This window comes from Salvia hispanica, chromosome 4 (genome assembly GCF_023119035.1).
Source record: "Salvia hispanica cultivar TCC Black 2014 chromosome 4, UniMelb_Shisp_WGS_1.0, whole genome shotgun sequence".
In the NCBI taxonomy this organism is placed as follows: Eukaryota; Viridiplantae; Streptophyta; class Magnoliopsida; order Lamiales; family Lamiaceae; genus Salvia; species Salvia hispanica.
This window is the reverse complement of record NC_062968.1, coordinates 185,435-202,339: the sequence shown is the minus strand read 5'-3', so window position 1 is coordinate 202,339 and position 16,905 is coordinate 185,435. Positions and strand designations below refer to the sequence as shown.

The 16,905-nt window shown below is 41.4% G+C and overlaps 3 protein-coding genes across 4 annotated transcripts; 2 read left to right on the top strand and 1 right to left on the bottom strand.

The window, feature by feature from the left end:
- The first annotated feature begins 1,140 nt into the window (after positions 1-1,140).
- Positions 1,141-1,746, top strand: LOC125224159. The gene has a single exon (XM_048127518.1). The coding sequence runs from the start codon at positions 1,141-1,143 to the stop codon at positions 1,744-1,746; it is 606 nt and encodes a 201-aa protein (XP_047983475.1).
- Positions 1,747-9,095: 7,349 nt separating this feature from the next.
- LOC125219500 lies at positions 9,096-11,757 on the top strand. 2 transcript variants are annotated; one of them, XM_048121491.1, is made up of 3 exons: positions 9,096-9,832; positions 9,896-9,946; positions 10,521-11,757. In XM_048121491.1, exons 1-3 carry the CDS (start codon positions 9,216-9,218, stop codon positions 11,635-11,637), a joined length of 1,785 nt encoding a protein of 594 aa, XP_047977448.1. In that variant the 5' UTR covers positions 9,096-9,215; the 3' UTR covers positions 11,638-11,757. The 2 variants fall into 2 exon arrangements, with proteins under 2 accessions (XP_047977448.1, XP_047977447.1); XM_048121490.1 differs by having other exon boundaries at positions 9,097-9,946.
- Positions 11,758-12,358: 601 nt separating this feature from the next.
- Positions 12,359-16,614, bottom strand: LOC125221877 (polyadenylate-binding protein 8-like). Its single transcript, XM_048124190.1, has 9 exons — positions 16,145-16,614; positions 15,436-15,554; positions 14,350-15,006; positions 14,163-14,240; positions 13,984-14,073; positions 13,510-13,644; positions 13,141-13,314; positions 12,868-13,062; positions 12,359-12,778 (listed from the first exon to the last, which is right to left on the bottom strand). The coding sequence occupies exons 1-9, from the start codon at positions 16,419-16,421 to the stop codon at positions 12,542-12,544; spliced, it is 1,962 nt and encodes a 653-aa protein (XP_047980147.1). The 5' UTR covers positions 16,422-16,614; the 3' UTR covers positions 12,359-12,541.
- Positions 16,615-16,905: the final 291 nt, after the last annotated feature.

Here is a 16,905-nt window from a genome sequence, read left to right as displayed (position 1 = left end):
AAGAAGATGAGTAAATGCTACCATATGAGGCTTGATTTTAGGTGGAAGGGGGCTTGATCTTCTCTCTCCTTCTAAAAATAGCTCCCAAGCTCTAAATGCTCTTCAAAGTTCGTCCCACAACCGCCAAAGATGCATTGGAAGTCGTGCCCTAGCTATTTTAATAGTTAGGGCTCGAAAAACAGGCCTAGTAGCATTTGCCCGGTCGGGCGATCTGCACCTTGAAAAACGCCCGATCGGGCATTTTTTCATATTCTCGATCAGGTCGAGCGTTTTGACGCCCGGCCGCGCGTTTTGCACTGCATTGCGCAGTCTTCGTAAACCAGCTGTATCTTCTTCATCCGGACTCCGATTGAGGCGTGCGAGGTATCCATGCGAAGCTCTTCCGAAGGTGAATGGAATGGTGGACTTGTAGAAGCATTTTAAGTTAATCTTGCATGGCTAATTACTGATCAGATTCGGACCTTTGTTTTCTTCCCCCTCTCTTATGCATTGGTCTTTTGTCCTACAATATATCAAAATGAGTTCATTTTTCACCTAAAAATGTGTGTTAAAACAATATAAGGACTACAATTTGATTCACATCACTAACCTTGTCGAATTTAATCGGATAAATATCGCCCATGGTCGAAATCTTAGTTCAACAAATCTCACACGCGAGTCTGTTTGTTGGAGTTTCGAATAAGAAAAGTAAGAGACAATCAATGAGAACCCATGTCATTTTTAAATTTTTTATTGGTAAATAAAAAGTGAGACTCACATTCCACTATCTTCTTCCACCCATTTTTCTTCACAATTTTTAACCTTGCACCAAGTCAAACCGGGAATATAAATTTTGGACTAATTGTAATACCCGCACAGTACTTTGTTTTCGATATAGTGATGTCGAACTAGAAAAGTAACATTCTCTCTTTTCGTGAAAATAAATGGAACTCGAGCCTGTTGTTGTGAAATTTTAAACTTATAAATTCAAGTAAAAGCTAAATAATCAAATGAACTAAAAGTATTGGAAATACATTGAAGAATATCAAAATTTTCGAATAACACTTCTTATGCAATAAGCGAACAACTAGTTTAAAATATATATATATATATATATATACATAATGTATGGAACGAGGCTTCAAGAAAAGAAGAGATTGAATGTGCAACCCACCGGTATTCAATGGCTTAGGGAATCCAGTGGTGGCTGAAAACTGGATACGCGCCATGGAACGTATCTTCAACTTCCTGCACTGCAATGACCAGGAACGCTTGACTTGTATGACCTTCCAACTGACAGGATCAGCTGATTTCTGGTGGGAGGCACGAAAGAAAATTTTGACCCCGGAGCAACTGGCTCAGATGACTTGGAATGAATTCAAGACTGGAATGTATGATAAGTACATCCCGAAGAGTTACCGTAAGGCCAAGGAAGTGGAATTCTATAATTTGAAACAAGGACGGATGTCCGTTACTGAGTATGACATAATGTTCTGCGACATGTCTCGCTATGCGCCTGACCAAGTCGACACTGATGAGAAGATGGCTGATAAGTTTTGTGCCGGTCTGAGGTACGAAATAAGGATGGCCTTGGCAAGCCTTGGAGGGTTATCGTACCCCGAATCACTGAGTCGAGCTTTGGATATTGAGGCAGCCATGCCCAGAGAGAAGTCAACTATACTTGTTGCCGCAGCACCACCTCAACAACAGCAAAACTTCCGAGAGAAAAGGAGGTGGGATAATTCACTATGGGAAACCTTAAGTTAGTGGCTCACAATTTACATGTAATGTTGATGTGGAACGTCGACATCATATTGGGAATGGATTGGTTAGCCGAGAACTACGCTACCATTCTTTGTAAGGAAAGGCAGATCTCTGTGCAATACCCAGGGAAAGAACCCACAATCTTTCACGGAATATCCGTGAGGCGACGAAAGTCCATAGATTCTGCGCTACAAGCGGCCACTATGATAAGGAAAGGATGCTCTGCATACCTCGTTTATCTGAATGGAGAAGAGAAAGAGGACCGTAAGATTGAGGATGTAGAAGTGGTACGAGAATTCCCAGATGTCTTTTCGGACGCACTACCAGGATTGCCGCCAGACAGGCAATTAGAATTCACAATCGATCTCGAACCAGGATCGGCCTCGGTATCGAAGGCACCATACAGAATGGCGCCTAAAGAGTTAGAAGAACTCAAGATACAGCTACAGGAATTACTAGACCTCGGTTTCATCCGACCCAGTGTGTCACCATGGGGCGCACCAGTGCTCTTCGTGAAGAAGAAGGACGGAACACTGAGAATGTGTATCGACTACCGAGAGTTGAACAAGCTGACGCTCAAGAACAAGTATCCTCTACCAAGGATTGATGACCTTTTGACCAACTTCGAGGGGCGGGTGTATTCTCGAAGATGGACTTGAGATCAGGCTATTACCAACTGAAAGTCCGACATGATGATGTACCCAAGACGGCGTTCCGCACTAGATGCGGCCATTACGAATTCACTGTAATGCCTTTTGGACTTACAAATGCCCTGGCAGTGTTCATGGACTTAATGAACCGCGTGTTCCATCCATACTTGGACAAGTTCGTCCTAGTCCTTATAGATGATGTACTAGTCTATTCGAAGAACGAGAAGGAACACGAGAAACGTCTGAGAACCACCTTAGAGACGTTGAGAGCCGAGAAACTCTATGCTAAGTTTGGAAAATGTGAGTTCTGGCTTAACAAGGTGAACTTCCTTGGACACATAGTAACGGCAGAAAGGACCCGAGTGGACCCTGCAAAGGTGGAAACAGTACAACGTTGGCAGTCACCAACAACGCCTAATGAGATTCGAAGTTCTTAGGTTTGGCTGGATATTATCGAAGGTTTATTGAAGGATTTTCTAAAATAGCCAGACCACTGACTCAACAGCTCAAGAAAGGAGCTAAGGTCAATTGGACGCCGGAGTGCGAAGCAAGCTTCCAACTATTAAAAGAAAAGTTGACCACCGCACCAGTCCTAGCCGTGCCAGCACCAGGAGCAGGCTATGTAGCGTACACCGATGCATCAAAGATTGGACTTGGATGCGTACTGATGCAGAATGGCAAGGTGATTGCGTACGCGTCACGCCAACTCAGGCCACATGAGCTAAATTACCCCACTCATGACCTTGAACTAGCAGCAGTGGTACATGCCTTAAAGATTTGGAGACATCACCTCTACGGAGTTCGATGTGAGATCTTCACGGACCACAAGGGCCTTAAGTACTTCTTCGAGCAGAAGGATTTAAACATGCGACAACGCAGATGGCTCGAATTAGTCAAGGATTATGACTGTGGTATAAATTACCACCCAGGCAAGGCCAATGTAGTGGCAGATGCCTTGAGCAGGAAGACTATGCCCCAAGTGGCCACCTTCCTCACACAGAATGAGGAGCTCATACGGGAATTTGCTAAGATGCGGCTGGAGGTAGTAAGAGCACCAGAGACGGTGGAAGGTAGGATCGCCCCTTTAGTGATTGAACCAGACTTAAGGGCCATAATTGTTGAGGCTCAAAGGAGTGATGAAGCATTAGAGAAAGTTCGTCTTAAAGTGAGGTCGGGAAAAGAGGTGAGTTATCATGAAGAAGCGGATGACGCCCTCACTTTTGAAGGGAGATTATGTGTACCCGATGACGAGGTTCTCAGAAATGAGATCATGAGCGAAGCGCATGAAACACCCTATACTGCCCACCCAGGAAGTACGAAAATGTATCAAGATATGAAGAAGCAGTTTCGGTGGGATGGCATGAAGAGGAGCATAGCGTCGTTTGTAGAAAGGTGCCTAGCATGTCAACAAGTGAAGGCTCTACATCAACGACCCTATGGGAAATTGCAACCCCTAGAAATCCCCGAGTGGGAATGGGAACACATTGCTATGGACTTCATGACAGGGTTGCCAAGGTCACAAAAGCGCGCACTTCGTGACAGGATTGTTATTTGGGTGATTATAGATCGCCTCACCAAAAGCGCGCACTTCGTGACAGGATTGTTATTTGGGTGATTATAGATCGCCTCACCAAAAGCGCGCACTTCGTACCAGTTCGTATTACTTACGAATCGAACAAGTTAGCTCAAATCTACGTGCAAGAGATCATACGATTACATGGAATACCGGTGACGATCACATCAGACCGTGATACGAAATTTACTTCTAGATTTGGATAAGCCTGCAGCAAGAGCTAGGCACCAGATTGAATTCAGTACGGCATTCCATCCACAGACTGATGGGCAGTCTGAGAGGACAATCCAGACCTTGGAAGATATGCTGAGAGCCGTAGTGCTCAACCGTGGAGGAAACTTGGAGCTAGTACTACCATTTATAGAGTTTGCTTACAACAACAGTTGTCAGCATCTATAAACATGGCCCCAAATGAAGCATTGTATGGAAAGAAATGTAGACCACCGCTTTACAGGAATGAAGTCGGAGAGAGAAAGATACTCGGACCGGATTCTGTAAAGGAAATGATAGAGATTGTCCGTCAGATCCGTGAGAGAATCAAGGAAGCTCAAGATAGGCAGAAGTCTTACGCGGATGCTCGCCGAACCAATCTGCAGTTCAAGGCGGGAGACAAAGTTTTTCTGAAAGTATCTCCGTCTAAAGGGATTACGAGATTCGGCGTCAAGGGCAAGCTAAGGCCACGTTTCATCGGACCCTACGAGATTCTAGAAGAAGTGGGTCCTGTGGCGTACGGATTGGCACTCCCACCGAGTTTCGGGAATGTACACAATGTCTTTCACGTATCACAATTGAGGAAATACGTGTTCGACCCGAAACACATAGTCCACCAAGAGGAAATGGTTTTGGAACCAGACTTAAGCTATGAAGAGAAGCCAGAGGAAATATTGGATAGGAAGGTCAAGGAACTGAGGAACAAATCTATTGTAACGGTGAAAGTTTTATGGAAACACCATGGTCACGAGGAAGCTACGTGGGAATTTGAAGACAAGATGAAGGAAAGGTACCCAGAGCTGTTTGAGTAACATAAGCAAAATTTCGGGACGAAATTTTTGCTAAGGTGGGTAGAATGTAATACCCGCCCATAGTACCTCAAGAATTCTGCCTATAAAAACCCCTCCACAGTACTTATGAACCCCCTCCACACCACCTTTAAACACCAAAAATATCGAAGGAGCAAAGAGAGTGAAGGGAGTGGCAGTGAGCCTAGGAGCATCTCAACAAAACAAGAGGGATCCACAGGCAAGGTAATCAAAATACTCCACTGTGCATCATATTAGAACCTCATGCTCCAGACCTTAGGGCTTTAGGATTTCCACATCATAGCAAATAGTGCAAGCGAACCATAGTCTGCCTCATAGACCAAGAACAATAGCAAATCATAGCCATCTTTCTACAGCATTCGCTCATGGTAGTTCATGAACCCAGCCCAACAATTTAATAAGCTCTATCCAAAAAAAATCAGCAACAACTTATCATAGCTACTGCCCCAAAACTCAAGCTAAATAGACCAAGCTTTAGACTGATAAAAAAAAAAGAGGAACTTAGCTTCAAGGCCGACCGACGGCGGCGGCGGCGGCGCTGGTCTGCAAAGCAAGCCGAACGGCGTCAGCTTCAGCCGGAGATGGCAGTGACGGCGCTGAGTCGCCGTGAAAGGATGGGAGGCAGCAGCGGCGATCCGCGATGACGGCGATAGAGGATTCGTCGGAAAAAGCCAGGAGAACGCCGGAGGCAGGGAGAGAGAGAGGCGACGCCTCTTTCCTGTCGGCGACTCCGCCAGTGAAGGATGAAACGACGATGGAACGGGAGGGCGCGACGGAGATGCCGAGGGCACCGGCGCGACTCAAATTGAGAGCGCCTCACGGAGCCGCGACGACAGCTCCGCCTCGCTGAGCTCACGGCCGGCGTCGACGCCGGTTTCGGAAGGCGGTGGGGATGAGACGAGAGATTTTGAGAAGGAGGCTATGGTTTCCTGTTGATTTGGGAATTCTGTTTTAGGGAGAGAGAGAGACCGATGAATTTGGGGGGGAGGCATCAATTTCTCCGGCGGCGCAAGGGAGGCGCCGACCGGAGCAGCTAGCGGCGGATGACGGGAGGCGCCGCCGGTCTTCCCTTCCAAACTAGGGTTTTGATTTTGGGAATGAGTTTTTGAGAGGGGGGGGAGCCGATAGTTTTGAGAAGAGGGAGTATTGGTCTGCTTTTCATTAATTTTTTTTTATTATTGGGCCTCCCTTAATTTAATTGTTGGGCCTCTTTAATTTTTTGTGTTGGGCTGCATTTTTTTTTTGTTGGGCCATCAACTAAATAAAGTATGGACTAAGAATTTAATTAAATCATGGACTTTCCTACGTTAAGGATTAAATAATAGTCCGCAAATTATTTTCTCGAGGATAAGTCTAATTTTCCGGAATTTAGTATAAGTGGTCTAATGATTAAAATTTAAGAAAATATGATACGCTAACGATGAAGAGACCTCGAGCCTTTTTCTAGTGCTTAAATAAATGGCATAGGAGGCAACACCCTTTAGTTAAGCGAATAAATTTCTCTAATTTAATTAAATCAACTGATTTAATTGGTATTCAAGAAATCTAGAACTCTTCTAGAAAAGTTAGAGAAAGAATAAAATGAGCACGCACTTAGGATGCATTCATGTTTAAGCTTAATGGATATCTCAAAATCTAATTAAGTATATGGTTATTTTATTTCCTAAAGGGACGTCTTCACACGGCGTCTAAGGCCAAGTTAAAGAAATTACGGATAGAGATTTTTGCTTTGAGGTGGGCACTTCTCTTTCAAAATGTGAATTTGCTTCTAGCATGACTATGTGAAAATTTTGCTACTTACGTTTTGTCATGTCATTTTATGTTTTATGGATTACCTATCTGTTTGGCTATGCCAATTATGTTTAATCGAATTCGGGTCCCAGTAGGGAAGTAAAGCCTACTCGAACTAGTGTACACATATGGGGATCGTGAGCTAGCTTTTAAGTTGGCCGATCCAGTGACCGTCGTGGAATGTGGCCACATTCCCGGTTCACATACGTTACAGATATGGTATCTATGTTATGTGATTGCGCAATCAACTTTATGAAATGAAAAGAATTTTAGTGACTCGGGCCTTTCAAGTTAAAACCCCGTATTCACTCAACTGGCTGACAAAACTCTTTACGAAAATTTGTTTCGGCAATGTGCCCACTGAGTATATCAAGTACTCAGCCCTACATGTTTCTTTTCTAATGTGCAGGTTGAACGTGAACGGGGAGGCGAAGGTGTTGGGTAATGACCGTTAATAAGTAGTAGGTAGCCCAAAGTAGTATGTCCTCATACATATTATTTTGTCTTGGACTCTTTCGCTGCACTAGAATTTTATCCTAGAAACTTATGTTTTTGATCTTCATACTCTGATTCCTTTTGACTATGTACCCCGTCTCCTTTGAAACTTTTTTTCCTCGAGTTGGATTATTGTTCTTATGCTATTTCATGATTGAATGCGGTTATTTTAGTTACGAAATAGCTACACTCACTAGTACTAGGGAGTTGTGGTCGTGACACTAATAGAGTTTGTGTTAAATTGGTCCTCAATTTATTTTAACAACATAAACAAATTTGACCTCAACGAGTTCAACGCTGATCCACAACAGAAGATGACCAACCGTGCACCACTTTACGAGCAATGCCACGCCGCCTTTGATTAGGTTCATTATTCTGGGTCAAAATTTATAAAAAACAATTTGTTTAAGATATTCTTTGATGACGCACCAAGTTTATAATATTATAATCGTAGATGGGATAAGCACGCTGCCACTGACGTACGATGCTAGCGCCAACCATCCAAGTGAATTCTACTGCGATCACTGTGAACGGGAGATGAATCCCAAGACTTGGATGTATCACTGCCGAGGCTGCGATGCTTCAATCCATCCTGCGTGCTTGCCAACCGTGCTGGGATGGTTTCGGAACATCAAGTTTGGGCAGCGATATAATCTCGGGGCATTTCACAAGCACGATTTTGGGTATTCTACAAGCCATCCTCGACGGGAGCGGATCTTGTCGGCCTGGTCTCAGAAAATAAGGGAGTTTGGACAGAGATATGATGGCATGATGCTTCACCAACACCCTGTCGCGTATCAACTAACCAACAAGTTGGCCTGTAGCATCTGTGGCATGAGGAAGGTTTATGGCACCCATGGATTTCAGTGTGATTCACACAAATGTGACTTCTTCGTTTGTTTTAACCTTTGTGGTAGATATCTCAGAAATGTAAAACGCTTTAAATGAACAACACTCCCACTTTACTATCTTCTCTATTTTTGTCTTACATACTAAGATGTGTAAGATATGTTACGTGTTTCAAGGAATTTTTGCCTAAATATTGGGTCTATCATTGTGTTATTTGCAGATATGTTGTCCTTATCAACTGCGCCTTCACACTATCTCCTTCTCCCCTCTATTCTTTATAGGTTAGGAGTATTATTTTGAATTGCATTTTTATAGGTAATTGCACATTAAATGCTTAGAAACAATTAAAAATGATCAAAGTAAAATAAATGTATTAAAAAGAGTTAAATGTTTTGTAAATAGAAAAAGGTAATAAATGAATAATAACTAAGCTTTATAAGAGAATAGTGAAAAGATAAGAAAATTAAATCTATTAAAGTAGTAGAAAATTAAATATGTATTTTTAAAAGAAAAAGTTAAAGGCGTTAGTAATAATAAAAGTAAAAAAAGTAATTCAACTAAAGAGAATAGAATACTTTAAAATATATTAGTAGAAAATTAAATAATATTTTATAAGAAAAAGATAAAGGCGCAGAATAAAAGATAAAAAAAATTCGAAAAATGAACTGCTTTTGTACATGCTCTTTGGATGTATGCATGTTTTTGTATGAAAGAAAATGATTATGTCAAGCTCTCTATAATATAGTGATACTACTTCCATGAAAAAAATAATTCTTCTGTAGTAAAAATAAATTAAAGGAAATTTGGTGTTTCCTACTAACTTTTAAATTGTTCGAGTAACTCAAAATTAATTACATTACCATATTATGATCCCTTGAAAAGAGCAACATTTTACAATATTGAAGAATAAATCATCCACCCCAGCTATGATAAGAAATTTAAAGGAAAATATGAATATTCTTTTCTTATATGTTAAGTTGTCCCTAATATTACTTTGGTAAGGAGCAAGATTTATAAGTATATATGTAAGTAGATACTAATCAGCTGCAAATTCATCAAAAAGAAAGAGAGAGGATGAGTGAAAATGGAAAGCACGAGTTGCTCCATCATATCGTGGATGAACATCCACTTATTCGCACCCAAGCAGTTACTAACAGTGAAATATGTTATGCCTGCGAGATGCAAATCTTAAACGGAGAGACGATCTACGAATGCAGTGAAAAGTGCCGGCCCGGGATGTACTTACACGAAGGATGCGCAGAGATGCCGCGAGAGATCTGTCACACCCTCCACCCTCAACACACCCTTGTCCAACAACGACTGGGTTTTTATCCCTTTCCCTCATGTTTAGCATGTGGAGGTATTATTACGGAGATTGCGTACTCGTGCGGCTCGTGCGATTTCCAGATCCACGTAAAGTGCGCGCACAGCATGGACATGGTGGGTGAGGCCAGCTTCACCAAACATCCCAGCCATCCACAGCATCACCTAAAGCTGTTGCAGAAGCCGGGCCTCAGGTGCGATGCTTGCGGAGTTGTACACCCAGGGAACTCCTATATCTGCACCGTTTGCGACTACTGCATCAATGAGAGCTGTGCCGCCTTGGGCCCTACCATGAACCGCCTCCTCCACGACCACCCGCTCTCCCTTGCTTACCGTCTTCCACTAGAATATATCGACTACCGATTCAGGTGTGATGTGTGTTTCAAGCGATTTTACCCTTATTATTGGGTCTATCATTGTGTCATTTGCAGATATGTTGTCCATCTCAACTGCGCCACAATATCTCATTCTCCCTTCGTCAAGTAAGATCCCCCATTCTTTATTTTTTGTGTTGACATTTTCGGTTGATGTTATTTGTTATCTGTTAACGTAAAATTTTGAAATCTAAATCATAGTTTGGAGTTTATAAAAAATATATAGTAGTTTACAGTTATCACTATAATATTTGAATATTTGATTTGTTACAACTTTTTTGCTTGTATTTCGTTGCATAAGTTTGGAGATTCAGACATTCATAGGGAAATATTCATTTAAATCACAAAGTTTGGTAGTATAAGTCTTGAAATTGGAATATAAAATAACATCACAAAGTTCAAAATTTTTTCCAATTGTTTCATTCGTATGTATATAAAATGTCATCATTTGGTGATATTCAAAACAATGTTATTTCATTAATTGGAAAAAAAGTAAGGAAAGAAAAAGATACTATCTCCGTCCACCAAAATTTATCTCAGTTTTTCATTTCCGTCCGTCCCCTAAAATTTTCCCCATTTCACTTTTACCATTTTTGGCACATTTTATTATAAAACTAATATATAAAAGTAGGACTCACAATCCACTAACTTTTTCAACTCACTTTTGAATTGTCTTTGGTAGGAGCAATAATGATGGAAATGTCCTTGCGTTGCCCACAAATGACGTAGCGGGAGATGTGATTGGAGGTTTTATTAAGAAATTAGGAGTACGTGTGATTTGTAATGATAATGAGTTGGTGAAAGGCAAATATAAACTCCATAATCATGACCATCAGTTACGTTTAATCTCGGCATCACTGCATGATGATGAAGAAGAAGACGAAGAAGAAAATAAAGATGATGATGATGATGTTGAAGACGACGCTGAACTTGTTCAGTGTGGGTCGCTAATAGTATGTGATGGATGCACCGATCCAATTTCATGGTGGTCAAATTACATAAGTTGTGGTGATTGCAATTTCTTTCTCCACTTAGCTTGTTTCCGATTACCAGCGGAGCTCCGCCGTCCTCCACTCCACCCTGATCATATCTTAACCCTTCAAATGTGTCCCAAACTCAGCTCTGTTTGCTGCTCCGCCTGTACATTGTGTACAAATGGGCTCTTCTATAGGTGCACGAATTGCGACTTCCAAGCTGATATCAAATGCGTTTCTCTTCCCCACACCATAAAATACACAGCCCACCCACATCATCTCTACCTGTACAGTCCGGAGAGGGTGTGGACTCTAATGTTCCTTGCCCGCGTGTGCAGCGCATGTGGCGATGATCCACATTACCATCCCTGTTACAGATGTGATGTCTGCCAAATCTCATTTGATTTTAAGTGTGTGTTGCTGCCGCTACAAGTGAATAATCGCAGATGGGATAAGCATCCGCTGCCGTTGACGTTTGATGCTACGGCCAACCATCCCAGTGACTTCTATTGCGAAGTCTGTGAAACAAAGATGCATCCCAGGAGCAGGATGTATCACTGCCGAGACTGCGATGCTTCCATCCATCCCTGGTGCCTGCCAACGGTGTCGGGCGAGTATCGGAACTTCAAGTTCGGGCAGCGATGTGATGTCGGGGCACTCCACCAACCACCTGTCGTGCATCGACTAACAAATAAGCTGCACTGCAGCATTTGCTGGAAGAAGGTTTATCGTACTACAGGATTTCAATGTGCTTCACAGAATTGTGACTTCTTCCTGTGTTCATACAGGTGTCAATATAAAAACTCCATACGCGCCATTGATTGAGGAAAATTTACATGCACAAATGGCATTGGAATAGTTTTCTCTTCCTCAACATTACCTTGTTTGCCTTTCTTCTTATTTATTCTATTCAAGTTTATTGATAATAAAATCTCCATTCCACAATACTATTCTCGTATGTCTTTTTAAAAGATACTTCATCTGACTCATTCAAGATATCCACATTGTTGATTGACACGGTATTTTAAACGGAATAGTTGAATGTGATAAACTAGAGTGAACAACGTAACTGAATATTTTAATGATCAGAGATGAGAGAGTGATTTATTTACGGGATTTTAAATGGAATAGCTGAATGTGATAAACTAGAGTGAACAACGTAATTGAATATTTTAATAATCAGAGATGAGAGAGTGATTTATTTCCAAATAAAGAGAGTTAACATCAAGCGGGACAAACTAACCAACAAGTTGGGCTGTAGCATGTGGCATGAGGAAGGTTTATGGCACCCATGGATTTCACTGTGATTCACACTAAGTGTGACTTCTTTGTTTGTTTTGACATTTGTGTAGATATCTCTGAAAGCTTTAATTGAAGAAAACTCTTGGAATACAGAAATACTCCTACTTTACTATCTTCTTCGATTTTCTTCTTAAATAGTAAGACGTGTAATGACTGGGGAAGGTGAGTGTGTACTATATCTAAGTAAATATCGCATTCAAAGTGGACAGGAAATCACCGGACTGAAATTGCGAGGACATTCAACTGTAGAGATATACGCAATTAAATTCCAAAAACCAACGAACTTAGGTTAAATCCATAAAAGTAATTGCAAGCCAACAGAAAGTTTCTCAAATGCAAAATCCTAAAGTGTCTCCAAATATAAAACCCTCACTACCAAAAAGTTGTTTCAGATAGGCAGGACAAGATGACCATGTCCACATCACTTTCAAGAAACAAGGTTGTCGTTGAGCGACAGCGAAGCAAGTTGGTCCGCAGGGCTACCAGCCTGCTGGACGTTCCTCAGGACATCCATTGCCTCAGAAACCTTCGATTTCAAAGCATCAGGCGACTCGAGCAAATGAAGAACCTCGGTCTGATCCATCTCCAGAAGCATTCCAGTAACCTTCGCAGCATGCTCGTGCTCAAGCTGATCAACGAGTGGGTACAAGTTCTCACCCAGCATCTGTTGAGTATACACATTAAACACACTGGACGAGGACGAGGACGAGAAAAAAATGAATGAAATTTGTACACTTGGGGCAGACTACTTACCGTCCTCTGTTGTTCAGGTGTTGCATTGGCAAGGGCAGAAGCCAAAGCAGTAACTGGCATAGGCTGTGGAACAGCAGAATCGCGAGGAAGCATGCCGCCCAGGTCGTATGGGACAGAAAGCATTCCACCAGGAATGGGCCCATCTGGCACATTACGACCAGGAGGATACCTATACATCCTCGCCCTTGGCACCATCTAAACAAAAGAATACATCATGATTAGCACAACAGCGAACCATGAAAGATCAAAAAACATCGGAAAGGTTGGTAGAACCTGCTGTTGCATCATTGGCACAGGTTGCTGATTTTGTTGCCCTGGACCTCCTCGTCTGCCACCAGGTCGTTGGCCCTGCTGACCCTGTTGGACTAGTGGCATAAAGAAGTTTGGCATGGGAGCAGCCCCAGGGCGCATTCCAGGAACAAGCTGCTGCTGATAACCAAAGCCACCCTAAAACATTTTGCAGTAGTTAGAATTATTATCTAATAATCATTCAAAACAACAGAGGTGCCACATGTCAAATGTAGCATATCCTATTCACATATTACAAGGATAAAAAAAAATTTACAACCAAAACTCACCTCCATATCACAATAATATGAAACAACCTCACATAATAAACTATTAAGCTCAGACAATGATCACCTGAGGAGGAATGATAGCTGGGGCTTGTCCATAAAATAGTTGCTGTCCGATACCAGGTGCACCAGGGGGATACATGGGCATACGTGGAGCCATAGAAGGTGGCATTCCTACAGGCCTCATTTGCAAAAATTGGGCCTAGGAGAAGCAGTGTACCACAGTTTTCCGAACAAATAAAGTCATTATACACGATAATTCGAAACATGTGCAAATATCAATAAGCAATAGCCGTAAATCAGAAAAAAAGAAAAAACTAGATCTGGGCAACTAGTTCAAAAATGGTTACACACATGCAGGTATCATGTCTTTGAAGTTTGTTACAAAAACACTGGTGGAAAGTGGAAACTAATTTAAACCATCATTTTATTCTCATTTTTGTGGAACAGTGGGTCATCAAGAGAAGGAAAATATATTTTGTTTCACCAAATCCATTAACAAATACAGCCATACATGCTTTTACAAATAAGAAGCATATACCTGTAACTTGGCTCTCCTCTCTTCCTTGCGTTGTGCCAATGCAACATAAAGAGGCTTGCTAATTAACATTTTCCCATTCATTTCAGTAAGCTAACAATGACAACCAACAACACGATTAGTTCAAGCACACAATATTGATATTTCATCTAGACAAACATAGTTATGGTATCAATACACACAGCTCGGGAAGCTTCTTCAGGAGTTGAAAAGGCAACAAACCCAGATCCCCTGCTTATTCCACTAGGATCACGCATAACCTGTAACCCAAGACAAGACATCATCGCATCAGTATAATTGGAGACAATTGGTATCACATGGTCATGACAGCATTATTTGAATCCAGTGTAAGAAACGGATATTTAATACCTTACAAGAGGTGATGGTACCAAAACCTGAAAACAGTTCTCTCAGTTTGTCATCATCAATGCTATCATCTATGTTTTTAACATATAAATTAACTCCAGGAAATTTATCAACAGTTTCCCTGGTAGTTTGTTCAAACCGAGTTTTAAGTTCCTGCTCTCTCTCAGACTTCTTCTGGGCTTTACCAACATACCATTCCTTGTCATCAAATTTCTTTCCGTTCAGAGCTTCAACAGCTTTAGCAGCATCATCAGCATGCTCAAAATTTACAAATCCAAAACATTTCGACTTCCCATCAGCATCCCTCATCACTACAGCACTAGTGATTACTCCATATTCACCAAAAGTTGTTTTCAAATCATCATCTGTAATGGTATCAGCTAAATTTTTCACAAACACATTGTTGAACTTAGCATTGGCCTGTGTAGTATCCCTTTCTTGCTTCCGAAGGAAATGCCCGACATAGACTTGCTTATCATTAATAAGCATACCATTTAACTTATCTATAGCACTTTGTGCAGCTTCTTCAGTATCAAATTGAACAAATCCATAACCCTTAGACTGACCATGGGGGTCTGTCGCAATCTTGCAGGAAAGGATGTTGCCAAAGCTAGAGAACGTGTCATGCAAAGCTTTGTTGTCAATTGTTTTGTCCAGATTCTACAAAAGAAAATTCATGAGAAAGTACATGCAGAAACTCTAGGTTCAAAATCATAACAATACAGCTCTAACAAGAATAGCATACAAAAAATGGGTGAGTGGAACAGATAAACAGCATGTGTAGAATTATGACTAAGGAATGAAACAGCAGTGGAGTTATTCCTAATTTCCTCTCAACATAAATTAAAGACTCAGTTGCTTGACAGTTCTGCTCACCAAATTGTCAATTACTATAACACTAGCAAATGGAATTAATTTCAGATCTTTGCTCAACCAGAAAAAGAGGCAGTAACAGAGAATAACCACATTATGTCAACAATGAAAAGGTGTGACGTAGCCGTGGATCTAAACATCTCAAAAAACAATGACTAGAAAGAAACCAAAAAGGCACTATAATGAAGAAATTAAAAACCAATCACAATACGTTACCTTGATAAAGATGTTTGCCATTCCACTTTTTCTAACACTTGGATCGCGGTGAGAATACATCACACGGATCGACTTGCTATTGAGGGGAGTGAAGTTCAACAATTCCAAAGCTCTTGCAGCTGTTACCACAGATGACGTAATAATATCAGCCAGTTAAAAACCACAGCTTTGGTTTAGCCAGAAAAGAGTATACGCAAGCAACAAGATCACCAAATTAAAAAAGTAACAAGAGCAGAAAGATTAGAAGTGAAAATGATTGCTCACAGTGCCGGACAGTAGCAAACAAAATAAGGAAATATGTTATCCAGATGGCAAGACGTCACATACATGCCTAAAATGCAAAACATATTGCAACAAGTTTCAGGTCTTAGAACGACCATCTTTTCTCAAGCATTTACATGCAAAAACAACCTGATGATTCAGATTATAAAAGCTCAAATTTTTAAATAACATTATCACATATCACACAATACTACTCAAAATTGTTGACAATCCAAATATTCATCATGACAAATTCACCATCTCCATTCCTATCAAACTATTCTCTCAAAATTAACAGATACTGTCATCAATTTCATCCGAAGGATTCAACATCACAACCATGCTTAACATCCTACTACTATACTGCGATTAAATCATGTGCATGCAGAGAAAGACTCTAAAACTCTGCAATCGGTGATACAAAACAATAAAATTTTAAAGCGCTAACCATCCTGGGGGTTGGCATAGTTGACATAGCCATAGCCAAGGCTGCGCTGAGTGCCAAGCTCGCGACAAACCCTAACCGAGACAACCTGCCCGACCGAATTGAACAGATCGTAGAGCTGCGAGTCCGTTACGTTGAAATCCAAGTCACCGACATACAGAGATGTCGTCTGAAACTGTCCCACCGCCGCTCCACCAGGCGCCGGCGCCGCCACCGCCGCCACTCCATTTGGGGCAGCCGTCGCCGCCACATTCTGGTGCTGCACCTGAATCTGGGCCATCACTCGAATTTCAGGGAGATTGGTGATTCTAGGGCTAGAATAAAAAAGAGGATTCTCTTTTTGGGTTTTCAGCTGGGTGTAATGATAAATTGGGGATAAATTGGGATACGGAAAGCGATATGGAGCTTTGAGAGAGAAAATTTTTGGGTTTTTTCGGGAGAGCAGGGAACTGCACCGCACTCGGTGAATACAGTTAACTGTGACGGTATAAATATGAAAATGTGAAACCCTAGCTGCAGGAAAGAGGTGAAATCACAGCCGTTGATACGATTATCTGGTCTACGGGTATCTATGATGATGCCACGTGCACCGTGGAATTGTCACTTCGTGACGTAGTCAAATTTTCCAGTTGAGAAAATTGCGGTATTTATTCATAGATTCATCATTTATTCGGCATTACAGTTGAGAAAATTTTGTGGTTTATTTAGAATTTGTTTAAAAATAAATGCTCTTAAAATCATTTTTCTATTTTCGACATAGGAAT

Excerpts from the sequence above, each read along its gene's own strand:
- LOC125224159 (XM_048127518.1), top strand. The coding sequence starts at position 1,141 with ATGTGCAACCCACCGGTATTCAATGGCTTAGGGAATCCAGTGGTGGCT.
- LOC125219500 (XM_048121490.1), top strand. The coding sequence starts at position 9,216 with ATGAGTGAAAATGGAAAGCACGAGTTGCTCCATCATATCGTGGATGAA. Across the intron at positions 9,947-10,520 it reads TCTCATTCTCCCTTCGTCAA|GAGCAATAATGATGGAAATG; the intron begins GTAAGATCCCCC and ends TGTCTTTGGTAG.
- LOC125221877 (XM_048124190.1), bottom strand. The coding sequence starts at position 16,421 with ATGGCCCAGATTCAGGTGCAGCACCAGAATGTGGCGGCGACGGCTGCC. Across the intron at positions 15,007-15,435 it reads TGGCAAACATCTTTATCAAG|AATCTGGACAAAACAATTGA; the intron begins GTAACGTATTGT and ends TTTCTTTTGTAG. Across the intron at positions 13,063-13,140 it reads TGCCAATGATGCAACAGCAG|ATGGTGCCAAGGGCGAGGAT; the intron begins GTTCTACCAACC and ends TCTTTTGTTTAG.